The sequence below is a fragment of the Nelumbo lutea genome, chromosome 6, assembly GCF_056320005.1.
Source record: "Nelumbo lutea isolate HS-2025 chromosome 6, American lotus-T2T, whole genome shotgun sequence".
NCBI classification, from domain to species: Eukaryota; Viridiplantae; Streptophyta; class Magnoliopsida; order Proteales; family Nelumbonaceae; genus Nelumbo; species Nelumbo lutea.
Window position 1 is genome coordinate 56,481,692 of NC_142689.1, and position 24,939 is coordinate 56,506,630.

The window sequence follows — 24,939 nt, forward strand, 5'->3', positions numbered from 1 at the left end:
ACCTTCAATTAATAATAATATATTAAGAAATTATTATTAGTAACCAAATCATATCAACACAGATATATGCTCAGAATCAACATATCAGATGACACTAGGAAGTGTATTGTCACATTATTTGAAGAAACTGTTGAGATAATTAGATGTTCGGTCTCAAAATTTGTAAAGCTTCAAAAAGAGGTAAAGATTTTGTTATTAATCAATATTAATACTACACATTAATTTAATACTAATACAATTCATATCATATTGCAGGGAAAATGTGATAAGTTCATAACTTGTCTAAAAGAGGTAAAAAGAAAGGTATACCTCTTCATCATATGAGTAGATATAAAAGGAAATATTAATTTAATACTAATACAATATCCTCTTCACCTGTTTTAGGCAATAAATTTCACAGAAGTGTTGTTTTTTAGAAAGGAAATCTGTATATTTTCTAGGAAGCTTTGTTTTTAGGAGCTTTGTTTTTTAGGAAGATATTCTATATATTTTCTGCACATATTCTTTTTGGATAGTTAGCAGTTTTAGGAAGTCCTTTTGGTTATAGAAAGTTGCTTTTAGGAAGTTTTTGATTTAGAAATTTTGTATGAAATTAGGAGCAAGAGGCTTCATCGAACTTGTATATATTCCACAAGATAACACTGAAAAAAGATTGAACTTTCTGGCTCCCAAAATTCTTTCATGGTATCAGAGCAGAACCTGGAGATCTACCCAACCTCAAACAAATCTTGTTGATCGATCACCAAGGCTGCCAACAATGACAAGAATAGTGAGAGCTCGAGTAAGTTTATTGGACCGTCCTCTCCTTTCTATTTGCATCCCTCAGATAATCCTGGAATTATTATCAGTCTAGTGGTCTTGAGAGAAAATAACTACGACGAATGGGCAAAAGCGGTGAGAACTGCTTTTTGTGCCAAAAACAAGATCGGTTTCATCGAAGGCAAGGTCACAAAGCTAGAGAACGATGCTCCAGAGATGGATCTTTGGTGGATTGTGAACTCAATGTTGGTTGCTTGGGTTTTCAATACCGTCGATCCATCAGTTCAACTATCACATATATGGAGACGGTAAAAGAACTTTGGGATGATTTGAAGGAATGATTATCAATCGGCAACGAACCACGGATTTATTAGATTAAATCCGAGCTTGCTAACTGCAAGCAACATGGAGAGACTGTGGTTGCACATTAGGAAAAATTGAAGGTAATGTGGGACGAATTAGGAAGCTACTCTAAAGTGCCTGTGTGTACATGTGGGTGTAAGTGTGGAGCGGCAGCTGTGTTAGTTAAAGAAAGAGAAGAAGAGAAAATCCATCAATTTTTGATGGGTTTGGACGATGATATATTTGGAACTGTGCGTTCCAACATATTGAGTATGGAGCCAATTCCAAATATGAACAAAGTTTACTCAATGATCATACAAGAAGATCGACATCAATCGCTGGCACGAGGTAAGGAGGAACGGGCAGATGCTGTTGGTTTTGCAGCACAAGCCTCGTAGATATCGCGAGACAGTAAAGCCGCTTCAAAAATACAAATCAATTGTGTGTAACAATTGTGGTCGATCTAGCCATGAAGCAAAGAATTGCTTCCAATTGATTGGATACCTTGAATGGTGGGGAGACAGACCCCACGGTACGTCAGTCGGGCATGGAGCGGGATGAGGAAGAGGGGGAGGATCCTCTGGTGGACATGGCCAGGGTACGGCAAAAGCTCATGCTGCTCAGTCATCAACGGGGCATGAGATAGATCCTAATGCTGCTGTGACTGATAGAGATCGAATTGAACTGAGCGGGCTTAATGACGAGCAATGGCAGACTCTTGTAAGCGTGCTTAATGCTTACAAAACTGGGACTAATGAAAAACTCTCTGGTAAGAAATACTCCACTAAATGGATTATTGACTCTGGGGTGTCACATCACATGACAGGGAATTTAAATATGCTCACTGACACCTATGTTGTTGCACCTTGTCCTATTGGGTTACCCAACGGTGCGTACACCAAGGATGTGAAAGAAGGCACTGTCGTACTTGGAAATAATTTTAAATTGTTGCATGTATTACATGTCTGAAAACTCAGTTGTAATTTATTGTTAGTGGGTGATTGTATTGTGACATTTACTAATAAGTTGTGTGCGATACAAGGCTGCGTCTCGAGGAGTCTGATTGGTGCGGGTGAACAACTTGATGGGGTCTATGTCTTCAAGGGTGTGGCGCCAGTTCGTGCTTACAAGACAAATAGAGTTGGGTCATGTGATTTATGGCATCATAGATTGGGACACCCTTCTTATCAAACAGTTAGCTTGCTTCTTAATATTAGTAATAGTAATAAGAATAAAGCCTGTGATGTTTGTTTGAAGGCAAAGCAAAGTAGAGGTGTTTTTATTCAAAGTGGCAAAAAAGTGACTAATTGTTTTGCGTTGATTCATTATGACTTATGGGGTGCTTATAGAGTACTTGCATTTTGTGGTGTTGTATATTTTCTGACAATTGTTGATGATTTTTCTCGAGCGGTTTGGATATATTTGCTGGCTGAAAAGAGTGAAGTTGGTCGAACATTCAAAAATTTTTGTGCAATGATTGAACGACAATTTAATAAGAAGGTTAAGGTGGTGAGGAGTGATAATGGAACAGAGTTTTAAATCCTTGAAATCATATTTTGACGAGTAAGGAATTTTATTTCAAAATTTTGTGTTGGAACACCACAACAAAATGGTCATGTGGAGAGGAAACATCGTCATATCTTGAATGTGGCCAGAGCACTTAGGTTTCAAGCACATCTTCCTATCAATTTCTAGGGTGAGTGTGTTTTGACTATAGGGTACTTGATTAACCAGACATCTTCGACCCTTCTTAGTGGTAAAACACCTTACAAGATGTTGTTTGGACAAAGTCCGTCTTATAAACATCTCAGAGTTTTTGGTTGTTTGTGTTTCTCACATACTCGAGACCATGACAAATTCGCCGCTAGGAGTAGGTATCTTTGTTGGGTACCCTTTTGGAAAAAAAGGGATGGAAATTATACGATCTTGAGTCCGGTGAATACTTCGTCTCACGAAATGTGGTGTTTAGTGAGGCCGAGTTTCCTTTTGCCACTCCAGAACATCAACCCTTAGTAACTAATTCTCCCATAGCCACGGAAAATGTTGTGTTGCCTTTGACTGTCCAACCACCGAACTCTATGACCACTCTTCCTGACATGGTATCTGATTCACCCTATATAGAAGTGAGGGGGAGCGACACAATGGATGAAGAAAGATGTCAGAACATGGGTAACGATGTTGAGGCAGGTCCTTTTGATGAGACAAGGAGCCATACAGATTACAGGAATAATGAAACTCAAACTACTCCTCAGCCTACCATGGAGTTATTAGGCTATGGACATCGAGAAAAGTGCACCTCCAGCTATTTATAGGACTTTGTCACACACTCTGCTCATCATTTATACCCCTCAGCTGTTTGTCCTATATCATTTCAGTCCTCAGGTACTCCTTATCCCATAGCTCATTATGTAACATATGATAATTTTTCTGTGAAACACAGACATTTCTTGACAGCTGTTACTGCAAGCCGAGAACCTACTCGTTTCTCTGAGGTAATAACTGATGCTCGATGGCGCGAGGCTATGCGCCAAGAGATACAGGCTTTGGAAGACAATGGGACATGGACCTTGGAAGACCTCTCACCTGGGAAAAAGGCAATCGGATGTAAATGGGTCTACAAAATCAAGTATAACTCTAATGGCTCCATTGAAAGATTTAAAGCACGATTGATAGTCTTGGGCAACACTCAAGTTGAAGGTCTTGATTACAACGAGACCTTTGCCCCTGTGGCCAAAATGGTCACAGTTCGAAACTTCTTAGCAGTTGATGTGGCCCAAAATTAGGAATTGCATCAGATGGATGTCCACAATGCTTTTCTGCACAATGATCTTCATGAGGAGGTCTATATGAAACTTCCTCCAAGATTTTTGGCCTTTGGGACTAGAAAGGTATGCAAACTCCAGAAATCTTTGTATGGTCTATGGCAAGCTCCCTGGAATTGGTTTTCTAAATTAGCTGCTGCCTTGAAAACCTTTGGATTTGCTCAGTCCTATTTTCATTATTCCTTATTTATATATCACAAGAATGGGCTTATCTTGCATGTCTTGGTTTATGTTTATGACTTGATTGTTGGTGGGAGTAACCCAAAGTTCATACTCAAATTTAAACAGTACATGCACCGTTGTTCTCACATGAGGGATTTGGGTGTTCTTAAATATTTTTTGGGCATTGAAGTGGCTCGCGGACCATCTGGGATATTTATTTGTCAAAGGAAATATGCACTTGATATTATTACAAAAACTGGCTTATTGGGGTCCAAACCTACTCACTTTCCTATTGCTCAGAATCATAAACTTGCCCTTGCTAATGGCGCGCTCCTGGATGATCCTGAACGATATCGCCGTTTTGTGGGCCGTTTGATTTATTTAACCATTACATGGTCGGAGCTCAGTTATTGCATCCATGTCCTGACTCAATTCATGCAGTGTCCTCGTGTGGATCATTGGGTTGCGGCATTGTGTGTTGTTCATTATCTGAAAGGACATCCTGGTCAAGGGATATTTTTGCACTCTGATAGTGATCTGCAATTGTATGCCTATTGTGATTCCAACTGGGCGAGTTGTCCTTTAACTCGTTGCTCTCTTACTGGGTATTTTGTCATGTTGGGACATTCCCCCATCTCCTGGAAGACTAAGAAACAACATACTGTCTCCCGTTCCTCTGCCGAGGCTGAATACCAATCAATGGATACTACCAGTTGTGAGTTGAAGTGGCTCAAAGGTCTGTTGTCATCTTTGGGTATATCTCACCCGCAACCTATACGCTTGTTTTGTGATAATCAAGCTGCTCTGCACATTGTTGCGAACCCTATCTTCCATGAGCAAACCAAACATATTGAAGTTTATTGTCATTTCATTCATAATGAGCTCCAATCTGGCACCATTGCGCCTTCTTACGTACGTACCGATGAACAACTTGCCGACATTTTCATGAAGGCTCTCGGATAGAAGCAGTTTGATCTTTCCCTTCCCAAGTTGAGCATTCGTAATCCTCATGCACCAACTTGAGGGGGAGTATTGGGCGAGATTCCTAGGAGATCCTCTTCACCTATTTTAAGCAAGAAATTTCACAGAAAATCTGTATATTTTCTAAGAAGCTTTGTTTTTAGAAGTGTTGTTTTTAGCAGCTTTGTTTTTTAGGAAGATATTCTGTATATTTTCTGTACATATTCTTTTTGGATAGTTAGCAGTTTTAGGAAGTCTTTTTCGTTATAGAAAGTTGCTTTTAGGAAGTTTTTGATTTAGAAAGTTTTGTATGAAATTAGGAGCAAGAGACTCCATCAAACTTGTATATATATCACAAGATAACACTGAAAAAGAGTGAACTTTTTGGCTCCCAAAATTCTTTCAAGAAACATTGGTCGTAGCTCTACAAATTTGTAACAACTAACATGATCAAAATAGGTAACTCAACAACAACATGGATAGAAGACATCAACTAATTCAAGGCAAAAAATTGAAAAGGATCAAGATTGAAAGAGAATGAAGAAGATTGGCAACCTTCAAAAGTTAAGCAGTATTGCAAATAAGTAGAGAAATATGTTATCATAGAAGACATTGCACTTATTTTCTTTTTAGTTTTATATAATTTGCATAGAAATATGAAATATAACCATTGAAACTTTATTTTTCTTAACTTTCAAATTTTATTTTAAATATGATACATTGAAAATTCAATAAATTAAGATCGAGAGGATCGAGAGCATTTCCTTACATGCAATGCACGTGCTTCATTACTAGTATATATATATATATGCACTAGTAAAAGTGTACGTGTGTTGCACGTGACAATATCAAATGTGATGGTGATAACAATCAACAACCAAAAGACCTTACCTGTTGAACCATTAACCTATTTAACCGGGAAAATGGACTATGATTAAGACATTATTTCATTGTTTTCTTTGTATTTAAGTCATTTCTATCTTTACTAATAATAATTCTTATTTTTCAAACATATTTTTATTTAATATGAAAAATATGTAATGTTAATGCATGTTCAAAATTTTCTATAAAATTTATAAAAAATTCTATATATTTATTTTTAATTACTTAATTTATGAGCTAATAAAAATTACTCATTACCAAGAGGAAATGCAATTCTAATATATTGTTTGAATATTGGTTTTAAATATTATGGTCAAATTAATTATTTATATATATAATTTATATATATATATATATAACATTTTGTTTATTTATTTATAAATATGTTATTTATATTACATTTTTGTAAACTTATTATATGATGAAAATAGTTCAAACAAATGCTTATATTTTTTGTTTTTCTTTATTTCAACTATTATATTTTCTTTTTCTTTTAATAATTTATTAGTTTTTTAAATTAAATTGGATCATATCATATTTGGATATCCAACATCTTGATTAGACTCATATTTGAATCAATATTTATGAAATCCAATTAGATCTTTGAATTGAATCGAATTCGAATATACCTTGATTGAACCATTTGACATGTTTAGTTGGGTCATGTGTTAGACATTAATGCTCTTTATTTTTATACAAATTTTTATACCATTTCTATTATTAATGAAAATAATTCTCATTAAACTATTTTTTTATATGATGAATAAATAATATTATAAATGTACCCAAAATTATCTACCAACTCCATTTTCTAGAATTTTATGTATTTTATTATGTAATAATAACATCATGTGTTGATCCATTTGACATGGATAGTTGAACCACTAACCCACCACTTGGATGGAAAAACCAAATTTTCCTTTTTTCAGTTGATTTTAAATCATGTATCACATTTTCATCATCGATAAAAATAATTCTTATTTTCACATTTATTTTTGCGCGTGACAGTATCAAATGATGATGATAATAATTAGTAGCCAAATGACCTTACTGGTTAAACTGTTAACCTATTTAACAAAGAAAATGGACTATGACTAAACATTAATTAATTTTTTTTCTTTGTACTTTAGCCATTTCTATATTTATTAACAATATTTCTCATTTTTTTGCAAACATAATTTTGTTTTAGTATGAGGAATATATAATATTCATGTATATTCAATTTTTTTTTATAAAATTTATAAAAATTCTATATTTTTATATTTTATTATTGAATTTATGAGATACTAAAAGTTACTTATTACCAAGAGGAAATGCAATTCCAATATATTGTTTGAACATTGGTTTTTAATATTGTGGTAAAATCAATTACTTATATATAATATTTATGCAAGTATTATTAAATTATTGAACCATTTGACATGGTTAGTCGGGTCATGTGTTAGACATTAATGCTCTTTATTTTTTTATCCTAATTTTTATCTCATTTCTATCGTTAATGAGAATAGTTCTCATTAATCACACTTTCTTATAAGGTAAATATATAATATTATAGAATGTATTCAAAATTATCAATAATTTTTTACAATTTTAGAATTTTATGTATTTTATTATTTAATAATAACATCATGTGTTGATCCATTTGACATGGATAGTTTAACTACTAACCCACTACTTGGATGGAAAACCATTTTGCTTTTCCGGTTGATTTTAAATCATGTATTCCATTTTCATCATCCATAAAAGTAATTTTTATTTTCACATTTATTTTTGTTTAATATGGTGAATATATAACAATAGAACTGTATCAAAATGCTTTATACAAAGCTTACATTTTTCTTTGAGTTTATATATTTATATATATAATATTCGTTAATTAATACTTAGTTATGACATCATAGATTGATCCATTTTCATCATCGATAAAAGTAATTCTTATTTTCACATTTATTTTTGTTTAATATGGTGAATACATAACAATAGAACTATATCAAAATGCTTTATACAAAGCTTATATTTTTCTTTGAGTTTAGATATATTTATATTTATATATATATATATATTTAATATCCGTTACTTAGTTATGACATCATTGATTGACCCATTTGAACTGGAACGTTAGACCATTGACCTACCTACCATCTAGATATGGAATTGGTTTCATGTTCAAACTGGTTTTAATTTTTGCATTTCATTTATATCATTGATAAAATAATTATTGTTTATCATACTTGTTTTTGCTTATATTATTAGCATATAATATAATAGATGTGCCCAAAATTGTTTCATTTTTTTGTACTATTTTATTTTAAAATTATTTTTAATTATACATCATGGGTTAACCTATTTGCCTGAAAGGTTGAACCATTAATCCACCCCGTAGATAGGAAGATGGTTTAATTTCCCATCGGTTTTAAGTTATATATTTGATGTCCATCATTAATAAAATTATGTTTATTTTATCATACTTATTTTTTAATATGACAAATATATAAAAATAGAAATGTGTCCAATTTTTTAAAATTTAATTTTTTCTATATTTTTGTATTTTTATATTTCTAGATTTGTATTATTTATTTGACATAATGAAATTATCCATTTGACCTAGATGGAAAATATGAATTCATTTCTAGGTTTATTTTAAAAATATAAAATTTTATTTCATTAATAATTGTTGTGTATGAATTTATTAGTGGAATTTAATGATAGTAAACCAAAGTATAAATGTTGGATTCAATGAGAAAGAATGTGATTATTTAAAGACTTAGTATATGTTTGGCATCGATGCTGCAATTGCAGCACCGTTTTCTAATGTGTGGTTCAGAAAACAGTGCTGCTAAGAAAACAATGTTTTTATTTTTGTTTGGAATTGTTTTTGCCAAGTAGGACGTTTCCTGGAGCAACAACAACTTTTTTTGTTTGGTACCAATGCTCCAGGAAATGCTTTCAACACTGGTACCCATTGTCCAGTGCCACATCAATGCCACATCACTGCCCTATTGGTAGCAATGAGCTACAGCTCCAGGAAACGCCAAATTCGGTATTGCTCCAAGCCATGGCTTCCCGATTTCTGAGGCATGGCTTGGAGCACTGTTTTTTATGAAAAAACGGTTCCAAACAAATGCTCGTTTCTTGGAGAACCGTTTTTTTTCCATTGTGGCGCTGAAGTGGCGCCGTTGCTCCAGGAAATGACAACGATGCCAAACAACTGCTTAAATGTGAGACTTAATGAGAGGTAATTGAATGTACTTAATGGTATTCTTTTACTTATATTTTTTATCATTTTAATGGAGATGAATTAAATTCAAGAGGAGAGGTATATTAGTAAAGAAAAATTCCAAAAGCCAATACCTTCTCATTCGCCCTTTGATAAATAGTATAGATATATATACATATACTAATTAGCTATGAAAAATTTGTAACTTCTTAAGGTTCAAAATTTCAATATGATACATCTATTTAATGGTGTTTTCAGTAACCTATTATTTTATTTTTTAAATAATAAAAAAATAATTATAAAAATGAAATTAAAAAATAAAAACACATTGAATAAAGCATTGATACACATCTGCCGATATCGATGCTTTGAACCATGCCTTCAACCCTACGTACGCTAGGCATCAAAGTTTTCTGTTTTTCTGTCGTACCTTTGAGATCAACATCCGGGGTTCTTCCTTCTCCCAATAACTTTAATCAACAAAAAAAAAATCACTTGCTATCAAATAAAGGCCCGTTCAATATGAAAAAAATCTACAAGTAAAAGCTGGCGCATCTGGTGTAGTGGTATCATAGTACCCTCCCACGGTACTGACCGGGGTTCGATTCCCCGGATGCGCATCTGGTGTAGTGATAAATTGCATTTAAAAATTGGACACAAGCATTCTATTTTTCAGCCAAATGAGCGCATGTTGAGTTTGCTGAGATTCTCACAAGTTTCAAGATATGGATACAGGGGCATATTGGCCTGTATCGATATTGTTTATCGTGTTTTTTTTTTTTCAAAATTGATCAGAGGGGCTGGTTTAAGGCCAATCTATCCTCTGAACCACTCGCCGACCCAAAACACCCCTATAGGCTGTAGAGGCATATCGGCAAGGCTCCAGTGGAGTCATCACCCACAAAATATCTCCTACTAATTTATATTTTGTTATTTGGACATTAGATAGTATTGTTGTTAGGTGGGTCTCTAAATTGGAATATTTTTCTGAAGAGATCAGAATTAATGGCATTACAAAGAGAACTTAAGCTGAGTTAGCATAGAACAAATTATCCTTAATTTCACAGTTTTTACGAACATTGCATCCCATAATCAAAAAGATGAAAACAATTATTTTGCCATTGCCTCTCCGTCATTCCACCGAACATTGTATCCTTAATTTCTTCCTCTTTTCAATCCTCTGTAAAGATGTGATAAAAAGTAGAAGAATCTATTATATATATTAAATAGTCCAGAAAAAAAAGAAGATCTCTTAAAGTAATTAAGGCCCAGTTTGGAAAGAGTACAAATGTAAATATGTAGAGTGCAAAACTTTATATTTTGTATTATTTTTTATGAATTTCTACTGTATATATTTGCATTTGTACTAAGACTCAATTCGAAAGGAATATAATACAAATATATATAAAATAATGTAATATATAAGATTTTGCACTGTACATATTTATATTTGTACTCCTTCCAAATGGAGCATAAATTGAAAAAGGAAATTATTGAATGATGTTATTACAGTATTGTAGTGGTTATTGGCAAATGCATAGGTACTTCCCCAAGTTGTAGAAAATATTGGTTTAAACCACTATGTGCCTTCCAGTCAGCTTTAAGCACAATAATGTATTTCTTTTTGTGTATGTCAGCTGAATGAACTGCAGCTCATGGTTTCTTTGGTTGGCCTCGTTGATGTGCCTAGCCACTCAGACGAGATGTTAGATCTATGAATATGTCTTCCTTGCAAGGGATTGTGAGACCCCCCATTGGATGGTTGAACCCAAATTCTTCCTCGGCCTGACCTAACAAATCTTGGAATGAAGGATGATTCAAGTAGGATATTGGAACAATAAGGCTCAATTTGGAAGGAGTACAAATACAATTAAATATGTACATATTTGTATTTATATTATTTTGTACTATTTTATATATATTTGCACTATACATATTTGTATTTGTACTCTTTTCAAATTCAGCCTAATCTCTTCTTCTTGGTCTCACCAACATAAACTGCAAAGTGTCCCTTTGGAACATTGGCAATTTCTGCTGAATTGAAAGTAATTGGTTCCTCGTCAAAAGAATCTCCTTGGCATGAACCATCCTAGGCAAATGGATACCCATGGCTTTTAAGGTTACTCGAAAGATGAAATTTTGGTAACTTGATATGGATTTCAGGTGAAGTTTCTTCAACTTTAAAATGATGGAGAGGCTGATGAAGGCCTACACCCGATGGATGCACACTCTTTCAACATATGGACATATATATAGATAGATTGATAGATAGATAGATAGATAGATAGATAGAGAGAGAGAGAGAGAGAGAGAGAGAGAGTAGGGGTGGCAAATGGGTGGGTTGGGTAAGGGTTGAATATCAACTCACCCATATTGACCCACCAACTCACCATGACCCATCATCAATCCCAGTTAAATGGTCATAACCCACCCTGACCCACTTGACCCATTCATATTGACTTTTAACCACCATCATCCATACTAACCCACCTACCCTCACTTATTAATACAAAAATGGGTCGGGAAAACCCGTACATGCAAAATAATAAATTTTGAGAGAATGATCTCTCTCAAGACTGTCACATGACAAAAACGAGTCAGGTCAACTCGTATACCCGAAAATGCAAAAAATATAGATAAATGCAGAAAATTGAAGAAAAATTATAAAAGTGCAAAAAAATACCAAAAAATTGTAAAAAAAATACAAAAAAATTACGAAAAATACAAAAAATACTAAAAAATTATAGAAAACTCAGAACTTTTGCAGAAAAAAAAATCAGAAAATATATAAACAAAACCAGAAATTTGTAGGAAATGCATGAAAAACACCAAAAAATGCTAAAATTATGCAAAAAAGCACAAAAAATTTGTAGAAATTGCAAGAAAACAAAAAAAAAATGAAAATGTAGAAAAATACCAAAATTTAAATAACGTAGAAAATACCAAAAAATTACAAAAAAAAACATAAAACAACAGAAAATTTGCAAAAAATGCAAAAAAAATGCATAACTTTTATAAAAGTGCTTTCACAAAAGTACTTCCACAAAAATACTTCTATAATAGTTCTTTCATAAAATTACTTTCATAAAGCGTTCATAAAAGTGCTTCCACAAAAGTACTTTTATAAAAGTGTTTGTGTAAAAGTACTTTTATGCTTTCATTAAAGTGTTTTTGTGAAAAAGTACTTTTATAAAAGTTCTTTCATAAAAGTACTTTTATAAAAGTGCTTTTGGTATGCTTTCATAAAAGTATTTTTGTAAAAGTGCTTTCGTGTAAAAGTACTTTTGAAGTATTTTTATAAAAATACTTTTGTATAAAAGTACTTATGTAAAAGTGCTTTCATAAAAGTTCTTTTCATAAAATTACTTTATAAAATTGCTTTTGTAAAAGTGCTTTTATATAAAATTGCATGTGAATATGAAAGTTAATAAAATCTTTTTTATTTCATTTTTATTCTCAAAATGAAATTTGGCATAATGGTTTGGAAGTGTAATAAGATGTTGGCATGCTAGGAAGTTTGGGTTTGAATACCTACAACTTACATTTTTTGAGATTTGGTGAATATAGATAGAGTTGACTTTGACCCAACCCATCCTTACCCTAATGGGTACCCTCGACCCAACCCACCCTAATCCTTTTCCACTGACCCTAATGGGTTGCTCGACTCATATTGATCCATCAATAGATTGGGTGGGTATGGGTGGATTCTAAGGTAGGTGGGTTGGGTGGGTCAAATGGGTTGGGTCAAGATTGCCAGCCCTTAGAGAGAGAGAGAAAGAGAGAGAGGTAGAAATAACAACACGACAAAAAATCTCCTTGGAGTGCATGAGTGGTTAAAAAAGGAGATATGGTGGGGAACTGATTATTTCATTTCCAATCCTTTGTTTCAATAATCGTAATGAGTTGTAAAATGACTAGCTAACCATTGTGTTTTGTTGAAGGATGACCTACCTATTAGACAGTTTTGTATGCCCTTAGCTTCAACCAAAATGATGTACTTTATGAGTTTATTGTAAATGAACAAAAGTGCATATTTGATTCATGTTCCCTATGTATGTTTCTATGTAATACCCTTAAACTGGACACTTAATGAGACTCGTGTTAGTTTAGAATTTTCACAACCAGTGGGTCGGTTTAGGGAGACCTATCCTAACAAGGTTGACACTGTGGTGCCACAAAGTCGGTTGGGGTGGCTTGTCTCAGCTACCAGGGTGAGACCCTAGGCACACACAGTGTGAGATTAATTGAATCTTTGAACTGGACCAGATTTCCAGTATTGCCCTGGACCTTGGAGATTGATGGGCAAAACTGGAAAGTTACACCCAACCCCTAGACTCGATTATGATACTGCACTAGGTGTCGGATTGGGCTGTCTTTGATGTGCCAATCAGTGAGATCCTTAGCGGGGGTCAAAACCTGGGTATGTTGGGACAGTCTGAGAATTCATCTAAGTGGGTGATCATAGTGACAGGATCAGCCCCTTTGTCGGACAAAGGTAATGATCGGGGATACACTCTCACTGATGGAAACCAAGACTACCGGTAGCCGATTTCAATCGTTGAGATTTGTTTTGCAAAATATATTTTATATGAGATATAAAAGTATATATATTATGGTTTTGAAATGTTTGCAAAAATGTTTTAATTCCTGGGATCCATACTTGAGAGAGTGCAACACTGTTTCTTACTGCCGAGGGAGAGGTCCTCTCTTGTCGGGCAGTGTATGATCATTATGGCTTGGCCCAGGGACCACTTAGGGAAAGTGTTGGGCCCATAGAGCCCATCTGATGGGTTTCAGGGGGTGCACTGTCCATAACAGTGTATTCGGTCAGGCCTTGTAACAAAGACTAGGCTGAACCCATGTGGTTAATGTGTAGATCAATGTTTGGGTCCCACGCCATACAAGGAAGCCCAACTAGGCAGCAGTTTGGAAGGCTTGATGAATACATAACCCTAAATGGGCCTTAAGTCCATTTCGAACTGGGGTAATTTGATTAGTCTTTAAGGGGCGAATTGTAAGATAAGATCAGCTGATAGGATTGGGCCCACACCCTATCCACTCAGAGAGTCCAAGATCTAAATGAGATTTAGATTTGAAAACTTCCTAATTAGATTAGGAGCTGGCTGATCTAATCTACAGATAAGATAAGGATTATCCCTTATTTTAAAGGGACTTTTAATCCAGATATGATTTGGGTTAGCAACTCCTAATGGGATTAAGAGCTGATCCCTTTAAGTCTATAAAAGGAAGAGGGGGCGGCAGCCTTTAGACACAACATCCAACAGACTCAAGTCTTGTCTTCAGAGCTGAGATCACAGAGGAGAGAATTCTGCACCTTGCAAATTCTTTCTAGCCGCCTCCTTTCTACAGCCGCCGCCTATAGTAGTTCGATCTCCATTGCTTGGGAGAAATCTAGATTGGATCTTGATTCCAATCTTTTGGAGAAAAGATTGGTAGGAGTTGTATTCACAAGCCATCCAGGTGATTCTTGGGAAGAATCAAGTTCTTAGGAAGGACATTACTGATTTTGCTCCACCTTGCACTGCGCCATGTTCAGTGGGAGCAGATTTTGGTTTCTAACTTGGGCGTGAACACCTCCATTGAGAGATACTATTTCTCTGTATCAGGTATTATCTCTCTCTCCTCCTTTTGGTTCAGATCTGGTTCAGTTTGTGGTTCAAGAATGATCATTGAAAATAAGATTTTCTAAATAGGGAATTCAATTCCCAGTTGAAGGGAAAGAAAAATTTTTGAAATTCACCCCCTTGATTCCTCAATTTTGAGCGTCCATATGATGGATTTCCTATCCCTTCACTACCACCCATTTGTCTTTGCCTTGCAAATTGTAGTCATTGGGCCTGTAAATTAAAGATCTATCTCATCAAGGAACATAAGAGGTTGTCTCTCTAATTTTAATCATCCACCAACCCATGGTTTCAGGGTCACCAAGTGGGAGTTGCAATGTAAAACACTAGACAGGACGTCCACCCATTCCATGCGATGCTGTTGGTGAACAACCAAATATTTGTTTGAAGTAAATTCAAGCTTGGACCTACTCCTTCAGACTAAAAATTAAGCAGGAGGAAAAATGATTCAGATTTGAGCTATTCATTAACGAATGCATGTATCATGAGTACATGCATGCCATGTTTACTTATTACCTCCTCAATTTGCAAGAACTGTTACTATATGAAGGGTCATGGAGATATACCAGAGATCCAGTTTGTTTAGTGTTAACCCGACACAAAGACCTAGGGTGGTGGACATAGTTGCATACCACTTGCATTAGATTCCATTTTTATGATTTGGTATATAAAGATTGGTAATCCTGTCTTTCATATTTTTTGAATATTCTTATACCTTATCTTCTGTTTCCTCAAATCCTAATGTTCGTTACTCCCTGCAACCATTAGGGGGAAACTAGCTAAAAAAAAGGTGTTGCAGTTCCAGTTCATCTATTGTCTTGAGACCAGTCAGGTGTCACCATTGATTCCACAGGCCAGTCTCGTTAATGCTGGGGAGTGCCAGAACTTAGCAGCTTCTGATTTAGATGCCATACTCGATGCAAATTCAAGTCAACAAACAATTTGAGTTTCATCACCAATCAGTTTTATTGTAGCAAAAAGAGATCTGATGAATTCCACAACAATACAATGGTTGCAGATCTGATGAATTCTACAACAATAACCCAGAAGTGAAAGCTATTTCAATAGACTAATTGGTTGTTGTCAAGTATGAGTGGTCCTCGAAAAACATTCAATTAAAGAATGGAGATTGGTGTGCTCTTCTCATGAATTTCACCCCAAACAGAAAATCCGAGTGCCTTCCTACCATTTAATTTCGGTCATCTGAAGTCGATTGCCAGAGTTGTATACCATCACTACTGCAGAAGTGCACTGTAAGTACAAGCCCCACTATTGCAGAAATTCTATTACATGTACGTAACAAGGCATTTTATAGTTAAATTGGTTATTTGGCTTGCTATAGAAGGATTCAAGGTTCAAAATATCGATACGCCCGATACACCGGCAGGGGCGTATTGGGTGAATCGATACATTTTTTATTTTACTTTTATTTTATTTTATTTTTTCAAAACCAGTTCACGGAGTTGGTTTAGAGCTCCTCCACCCCCTGAACCAGTTAGACCCCCCAGCATACCCACTGTAGGGGCATACCGGAGGGGTCCCAGAATGATACGTATCATCTGATATGGGCTGATACATGTCGATACTTTGAATCTTGGAATGACCAAATACATTTAGCAGGTTCTTTTACAAGTATTATTTGTAATTGTGAAAGGTGATCCTCTCTCTCTCATAATCGCTTTGTTATTGATAAGTAGGCCGTTAATCAAGGGAACATAAGGCTTTTTGCTGGAGGAACTACTTATTCATTTGCATAGTCTTTATCTCTATGAGAAGACTTGAAGACAGAAATTCAACAAGAAGAAATGGTTTCTTAGACAATTCTCAAAAGGGTCAGAACATACTGTTCCTATAGGTGTCAGAAATTGGATTTATTCAATCATAAGAACATTGTAATTACAAAAAGGAAAAGAAGAGATCAGCAAACATTGGTTAGTTGGAGATTGAAATATGAAATATGTAAATTATGTGAAGAGTACATGCACCGAGATTAAGTGCAGTGTATATAGCTCTTATGGTATCAAGAGGAAATTTAGGTGGTGTTTGATAACACTTTCCAGACGTTTGAAGTCTGAAATATCTACTTTTCAGATGCAATACATATTTGGTGTTGCATTTGAATGAAAAGTTTTTACAAATCTGAAATTTTAAGACTCAAGCCCGTCACTTAACGCACTCAGACGGCGATAGTTCTCTCTCTCTCCCCTGTCTTCCTACCACCGTTGCTGCAACTCTTAGCAGTGGTGGTTCTCTCTCTCTCTCTCTCTCTCTCTCTCTTGGCTTCCCGCCACCGCTGTTGTAAGTTGCAAGTTACAACGATGGCGGTTCTCTCTCTCAAGAGGGTGAGTAATAATAATAATAATAATAATAATTATTATTATTATAAACTATTTTTACTAATTATTAATTATTAATTATTTTAATATTTTTATAGTCATTAATTATTTTTTAATTTTAATCATTTCATTTATTAATTAATAAGTTTTAATTATTAATTTATTATTTTTTATTTGTATTAATTCAATATTATTTTGAAGTTGAAAATTACTTTTTATGAGATAATGCGAATTGAACTCAACATTTCCAAATAATATGTTCTAGAGGTAAAATAGTAAAATCAATGAATTTCAGATGGTAAAAGGTTGATCCAATCCAAACAAACTTATGGATCAAAGCCTCTATAAAATAGAAAAACACCTATGTTTCTTTTCAAATTTCAGGCAAATAATATTTTTTTAACTTTTTAGCTTTTAGATTTCAGATTTATCAAAGGCCACTTTAGATCCTTGTTAAGAATATCTGAGTGGGGCAAAGAAATTGGGGATCTGTGTTTGGTATGATAAACTATTTGGGACTAGTACATTTTGTGATGAGATAGAAAATTTTCATGATGACTAGAATCTCGAGACTGAAGGATATTCTAGATATATTAGTGGTGGTTTGAATATTGAATATCGACAAACTTGTTGGAATTAATCTTTCCTAACACAATCATCTTCTGTAGAATAGTAGAACCCATTTGGCAAATTGGAAATGGATGTGGATTAACAAAGTCAGTTTAAAATTATTTATGGGAAGAAATAAAGGGCATAATACTAATAAATATTGGATGTGAACTTTGTAAGGATTACTGTAGATGATTGTGAATCTGAATATCGCATTTTGAGCAAAGTTTGGTCCCAAGAGTGATCAAGTCAGCTTTAAACGCCAAATCAAAATATGCAAGACTATCACATTAATGGTTCACCAAACCTCATCCCAAGATCAATTCTTTAGTGTTCTCGTGGTACTGCCTCAGTTATGAATTATGATGGAAGGAGCAGGTTTGGAAACCCTTAGCCCATGTTTGGTTTGAAGGAAAAGGTATGAAAAGGAAAGGAAAGAAAGGGAAACATGTATAAATGGTTTCCCTGTCTTTCCCTCCTTTTCCTTCAAAACAAACACATCCTTAAATAAATGGTAGAATTAGTAATAATGTTAATTAGGGTAAAAGATTTGAACCTCCCCTGAGCTTTAACATAAATACTTATACCTCCCCTCTCATTTCTCAATACTTAAATCTCCCTTGTCAGAATAAGGCTAGGTTATTTTTAACTGTATTAATGAAAATATCATTTTAACCTTCAAAATTCTTTAAATTTAAAGAAAACCACCGAACTAAAAAGCAGTGTTTTTTTTTTTTAACAAAAAAACCGAGCTACACAAACCTGGGGGTATCTCTTCCTCTTACATCCGCATCACAAATAAAATGAAAATCACAAAATCTATCTCTGCTATTCTCCCGGTTGCTAAGAGCTTTACGAGCTGACCAATCTATCTCTTGATTTGCTTCCTAATACTCATTTTTTTGCATAACTACGAAACACTGATTATATTCTGAATCACTTCACCGTTCACTCTCTCTGTACACGGTGGATGTTCATATTAATCCTATGGTATCTGACTATCTGTAGAATCAGTTTGGCAGTACTGGAATTGCAGACCTAATATGAAATGAATTGCTCAGTTTTGTATTTCAAAAGAAGGAACTCCGATCAATTGCTCTGTAACCAGCAGGGACCTCGATCTTGTGCATCGATACTTGTTCATATGCAAGCAAAGGGGCAATGAGGGGTTTATATAAAAATTAACTCTCACATGATGTTACATATAAAGCAATTTGGACGGAAAGCTAATGGAAGGGAAGTTTTTCTCTGATTAAGTCACTCCGCAGAGGAGGTCATAGTCGAATTTAAAAAGAAAATGTTTGTCTTAGTATTTATGGGGCATTCTTTTTTTGGATTTTGAGAGGGAGGAAAATTGGTCAATAGGATTTTGGTTCCCATTGACCAAGAATCCGATGTTCATTTTTTAGATTTATGTGAAAATTAGAGAAAGTTTATTTTTCTAGGTATCACTTACCCGAGTAAAGGTATCCATCTCCTAGGTGGGTAAATAACTTTCCCACCTAGGGGGAAAGTTGCCAACATTTGAATGGGACAAAAATGACCTTTTTAATTATGGATTTTTATGACTAAAATGGTCATTGTCTTATTTACATGAGAAATAAAAGAACATGGGTAAGTAACTTGTCGAAAAATGAACAGAGCCTTAGGAGAGATATTAAGGGAGGTTTAAGTAGTCTTTTACCCTTTTTAATTAAGCATATCTACAGGGAATGCAATTTGTTTTAGAAGATGGAATTGCAAGTGCTGATGGAAGATTTTAGCTATCAAAATAAAAAGAAAGTGCTAATGAATGATCAAAATTTCGAATTTGTTGTTCTATTGTTAGTTTAGGGGTGTTTTGGACAAATCCCATTTTTTATTTTCCATTAAGAGGCATGCATTAGATCAGTACCAACTGTACCATGAGATATTGCATATGTTTGGCAATGATGCAACATCATTTTCTTGTTGATGTGTGGCTTGGAGCACTGTTTTCTCAGAAAATGGTGCATTTTTTTTTTGTTTGGAATCGTTGGTGTCAGGTAGTACATTTCTTGGAACAACAACAACTTTTTCTGTTTGGTACCAATGTTCCAGGAAACATTTTCTATACTTCTACCCATTATCCACTACCACATCACTGCCCTATTGGTAGCAACGAGTTGCAGTTCTAGGAAACACGAAATTTGGCATTGCTCCAAGCCATGCCTTCCCAATTCCCAAGGCGTAGCTTGGAACACCATTTTCTATGGAAAAACGGTTCCAAACAGAAAGCTGTTTTTTGGAGTATCATTTTTTCCTACATGGTGCTGATGTGGTGCCGTTTTCTGGAGCAACATCAATGATTCCAAATAGACACATTATTGTCTTTTCTATGGATATGTGTCCATCTATCAAAACGAGACTTGCTTAAATCAATAGCAATGCTTCTTGATCATTTCCAATAGATTTTTTTTTCACTCGAGACTTTGATTAAATCACAAATTATCTAAATTGGACTTGTTCACGGTCTAAGCTTGTCTTTTTATTAGCAAATACATTCAACCATGAGCTTGAGCCCAACCCAACCATCAGGCTTAGGTCTTGCCTAAGCACAACCCTCATATAAAACCCAAAACCTGCCAGAAATTTGAAAAAAAGATTATTTCATTTTTACTCAATACAAAATTATTTTATTTATATTAAAAAACTCAAAACTCAAAAATAATGAAAGATCTCACTAAGACTTAACATATTTTTTGTTATATAATATATTATGAAGTTGGGCTCGGGCTCGGGTTGAGCATTTTTTAGAAAGCCTTAACCTAGTCAGAAAGGGCTTGATGTTTTGGACCTGAGTTTAAACCCACAAGCCTAAATTCATGTCCAAACTCAATTTAGAATGGGTCGGGCCAGGCTGGCCCATCAAAATACCCAGCTCATTAATAGGTCTAGTGTAAATATAAACGAAGAGGTGTTTTGAGTGGAGAATGCAAATAGTCTATGGAAGGGATTATGGAATTACATTATTGCCCTAGCATCACTTTACCGGTCAATCTTTTTATTAAGACTATGTTTGGTTTAAAAGAAAAAGTGGGGAAAGGAAGAGAAACGTAGGGAAATTCATATAAGGTTTGTAAAGGTTTCTCCACCTTTCCCTTCCTTTCCCTATTTTTTCTTTCAAACCAAATACAACCGAAGGGAAAATTGCTAAAACCTCTCTTGTGTTTTGTGACAGTTGCTTAAACCTCTCCTATATTTTGTATGGGTCAAAAAACTCCCAAGAACACGATGGCATCTATATCCCTTCTATGTGGTTGATGTTTGAAACATTACAGAAAATGATGATGTCATTTTCCAATAATTTTAAAATATTCGGCATCTATTTTGGCATCGATGTCGTTTCTCCAAAAAATAGTGACACATCAGTGCCATGTTGAAAAAATCGGTGCTCTAGGAAATGTTAATATACTTGAAACCATTTTTTCCATAAAAAACAGTGCTCCAAGCCACACCTTGAAAATCGAGAAGGCATGGTTTGGAGCAACACCGAATTCAATGTTTTCTCAAATTGAAAGTTGTTGCTGCCAACGAGAATATGAGGTGGTAGTGACGTAGACTTTCTATAATGGGTACCAATGCTGAAAACAGATATGAAGCACTGGTAACAAACAAAAAAATGTTATTGTTCCAAGAAACACCCTATCTGATAGAAACATTTCTAAACAAGAGAAAAAAAACACGTTTTCTGAAAAAATGGTGCTGTATCTGCAACATTGATGCCAAACATATACTCAGTTTACCCTTAGTTTGACTTTTGAGTTTTGGCTGCCCTCTTTTTTATTAATGAATACAACTCATTTCACCTTAGTATTTTGACACTTTTTAGTAACGATTTCAGTCGTAAGTACTGATTTCAGTCTTAAGAATTTAACCAAAATTGCCTATGGTCGCACTCAAGTTTTAAGACTGAATATATATGATTAACCTTTTATTTCCGTCATCCTTGGTAGGCTCTTTGACAGCCGACGGCCTGAGTACTATTACCAGCATTTAACGCCCTACAGTATATCCCAATCGTGTATTGGAAATATCTCGTTTCCAAATGCACGCTGAGATATGCATATATGTAGAGCATTTGTGATCTCTATTCAAAAAGTCGGCTAAGTCCCGTTCAACTTGCAATTTTGAAAAATAGGTAAATCACTTAACACAGGGAGGTTTTTGTAATTTACTTTTTTATTAATTTAAAAATAAATTATGTATTGAAACACCATGGATTTAAAAAAACCTACCTTAGATTTTAGTTTTTATTAAAACACCCTATATAATTGGAGAGAGTAACTAGAAAACAAGAAAATAGCTTGAATAAATTAAAACCATTAACTAATGCCCAAGGATAAAGACAAAAGGAAAAGAAAATTGTATTGTATAATTTTAGAGATGATCGACAAGGGCTCTTCTTCAATTCTCTTGCATAAGAAAGCTATTTACATATAATGGCTACTCCTAGGCTTTACAAAATTTTGAACGTGATGGTTGCTAATACTCATAAGCCATTCAACCGAGATGTGAGATTTATGAAGGCATCCTCTTGGCACGGGATTGTTAGAGCACCCATTGGATGATCAAATCCGAACTCTTCTTCAGCCCGACTAAGCAAGGATTGGAACGAAGGGTGGTTCAAATAGGATATGGGAACCACAAACCGCTTCTTCTGAGTCTCTCCAATATAAACAGCCAAATGGCCTTTCGGGACATCTGTGGCTGCTGCTGATGAAGTTGATTGATTTGCAGTAAGAAAAGAACGTCGAAGAATCATCTTGGCATGAACCAATCTAGGCAAGCGGATGCCCATGGCTTCTATGCTCAGTTATCCCTAGAACGACAAGGAGAAGAAGAAGAATAACTTTGAGAATAAAGATAATTTGCAAAGTAAAGACCTGATGTGAGATGGCATCGAAGTATGGTATGCGTGTATATATATAGATGGACCAGATAGAAGTGGAATCCTCTCAAAATATTATTTAATGAGTGGTGAAGACACAGCTGTAACCATGATAAGGGAAATAACTAAGAAGGGTTTCACATGGTTCTGCTCCCAACTCTCTAATTAGGTCTGGTATGGTTGTTTCACTTCCACATGAATTGGTAGGTAAGTAGAGGCCCTTATAAAGCAGAATTGACCTTTGATTTTGGGACACAGCTAACTCTGACATTTTGTTTGAGTCACAGACCTATTAAAGAATGACGAGTGGTCACTAGACAAAGACAAGCCACTTCTTGGCCAAAGTTAGTATCGGTTTAAACTAGTGGGTAGAGTTTCATAGGCACAAACCTACACCCACGGTAAACTCGTTGCCCAAATCCCACTATAAATTTGTTAATAACTGATGACAAGCGTGTAGTTACATGCATGGCAACGAGGGGGGACATGGGTCATGACGTCATGGTTTCACATGGCTTTGCCTTCCCAGTCAATTATCAAGATTGGTGGGACTTGTCCGGCTGTGGTATATATATCCTTTCTTAGGGGCCTCAGAGAGCTGTTTGATGGTCAAACGGAAGATTTTTCTATGTACGACTATCAGATCTTATATGGATACATATGTGGTCCCCTTTTTCAGTTTTAGAGGTGCAATTTGGTTATCACGAAGACTATATGTGTCAGCTCATTGTATTTGGTGAGAGTGGAGCAGCACATGTGAAGACCATCAGTTGTCCACTCTTCATGTCTATTCAAGTGGGTTCAGTGGGACATGGGACATGAACTGATGTATTAGTAAGTTGTGTATTCACTCTCAACAAATCTTTGTAAATGAGTTAAAAGGCAAAATAAAATGATTTCACATGTACCATGTCCCTCACAAGGCCTAATATGAAAAGTGTGGGCTCTCCTGCTAGTCACTCTTTTGAGAATATAAGGCCTACTGGCCACAACATTTCAATATTGGTCTACCTCTCTTTCTCTCTCTCTATATATATATTACACATCTAGTAGTGTGGACGTTCATCTAGCAATCTTCGAGATCAATATCTTGTGAATCCTTCTTTTGCCAAGTAACCTTGCAAATCATGGGTTTCCGCTTGCCTGCTTTGCTTCATACAAAGGAGATTCTTCGCCGCTCTCTTTCAGGAGGGAGGAACCAATCGCTTTGGTCAACAACAGCCAATGTTCCCAAGGGTCATTTGGCGGTCTATGTAGGAGAAGCAGAAAAGAGGAGGTTTGTTATTCCAGTATCCTATTTGAATTATCCTTCATTCCAAGAATTGTTAGGTCAGGTCGAGGAAGAGTTTGGGTTTGATCATCCAATGGGTGGCCTAACGATTCCTTGCAAAGAAGACACTTTCTTCCATCTTTTGAATGGCTTGTTAGAAGAGTAACACAACATCTTCAGGAAGGTCAGCCATGGAAAACTGAATCAATGCATAGAAGCTCCTTCGGTTGTCATTCTATGCCACAAGCCCACGAGCGACGAGCCAGCCCATAAGCTCAAGAGGCTCTGCAGCTTCGGATCCAAAAGAAAAATTCTTAAATCAAAGCTAATGGAGGATGGGCCAGCATTAAAAGCCAAACTCTTCATTTTTGTAGCTTTTGGTGAAACGAAAGACATTGCACTTGAAGTTGAGGAGGGGGGACCCGGGAAAATTTCTCCCAAGGCTTAGTCTGGAAATATAATAGCAAATCTTCCCTTTCCATCTGTTATTATTTATTAGACATAATCTGTTTTTTTTTTTTTTTTTTTTTTTTAATTATTGGCTTTGTTCACCTATGGTTGGATTTGCAACTTCTTATCTTGTAGATTATAGATACTATTGATCAACAATGGCTATGGGCCTGAATCTGGCAAAGGCCCATTACCATGGGATCCGGTTGTTACTAGTTTGTACACAAACACCACCACGACGGTTTGCTGCCCTTCACATTGCATCGGTGAATGGTTAAGAAGACAAAGTAAAGCTGTTACGTTAATCCTTGATGAGAAATGTCCGTAAACAGACCTAAAGAGCATATGAACCAACATATTTGGTGATTCATAAAGTTGTAGGTCTCACCATTCACCCAATTGTCAAGTAACCTCGCCACACGCAAGAGTCAATTTGTCTCTCTTTAATAATATTACTAGCGGTGAGGATTTCAATTGGATTGAATTTGGTCCAATCCGATCCAGTTTAATGTGAATCTATTATAAATGGACTAGGTCCAATCCAATCCAATGAATATTTTGAACGATTTTGAACCG

At 35.2% G+C, this 24,939-nt stretch overlaps 1 protein-coding gene, 1 long non-coding RNA gene and 1 other non-coding gene across 3 annotated transcripts; 2 read left to right on the forward strand and 1 right to left on the reverse strand.

Moving 5' to 3' along the window:
* Positions 1 to 9,693: 9,693 nt before the first annotated feature.
* TRNAG-CCC (transfer RNA glycine (anticodon CCC)) lies at positions 9,694 to 9,764 on the forward strand. Its single transcript has one exon. It is a non-coding gene; the product is annotated as a tRNA-Gly (tRNA).
* A 12,331-nt stretch (positions 9,765 to 22,095) lies between these two features.
* On the reverse strand, positions 22,096 to 22,632 carry LOC148848986 (auxin-responsive protein SAUR21-like). The gene has a single exon (XM_088948479.1). It carries the CDS (start codon positions 22,551 to 22,553, stop codon positions 22,245 to 22,247), a length of 309 nt encoding a protein of 102 aa, XP_088804605.1. The 5' UTR covers positions 22,554 to 22,632; the 3' UTR covers positions 22,096 to 22,244.
* Positions 22,633 to 23,703: 1,071 nt separating this feature from the next.
* On the forward strand, positions 23,704 to 24,488 carry LOC148848987 (uncharacterized). Its single transcript, XR_016101335.1, has 2 exons — positions 23,704 to 23,919; positions 24,094 to 24,488. It is a non-coding gene; the product is annotated as an uncharacterized LOC148848987 (long non-coding RNA).
* Positions 24,489 to 24,939: the final 451 nt, after the last annotated feature.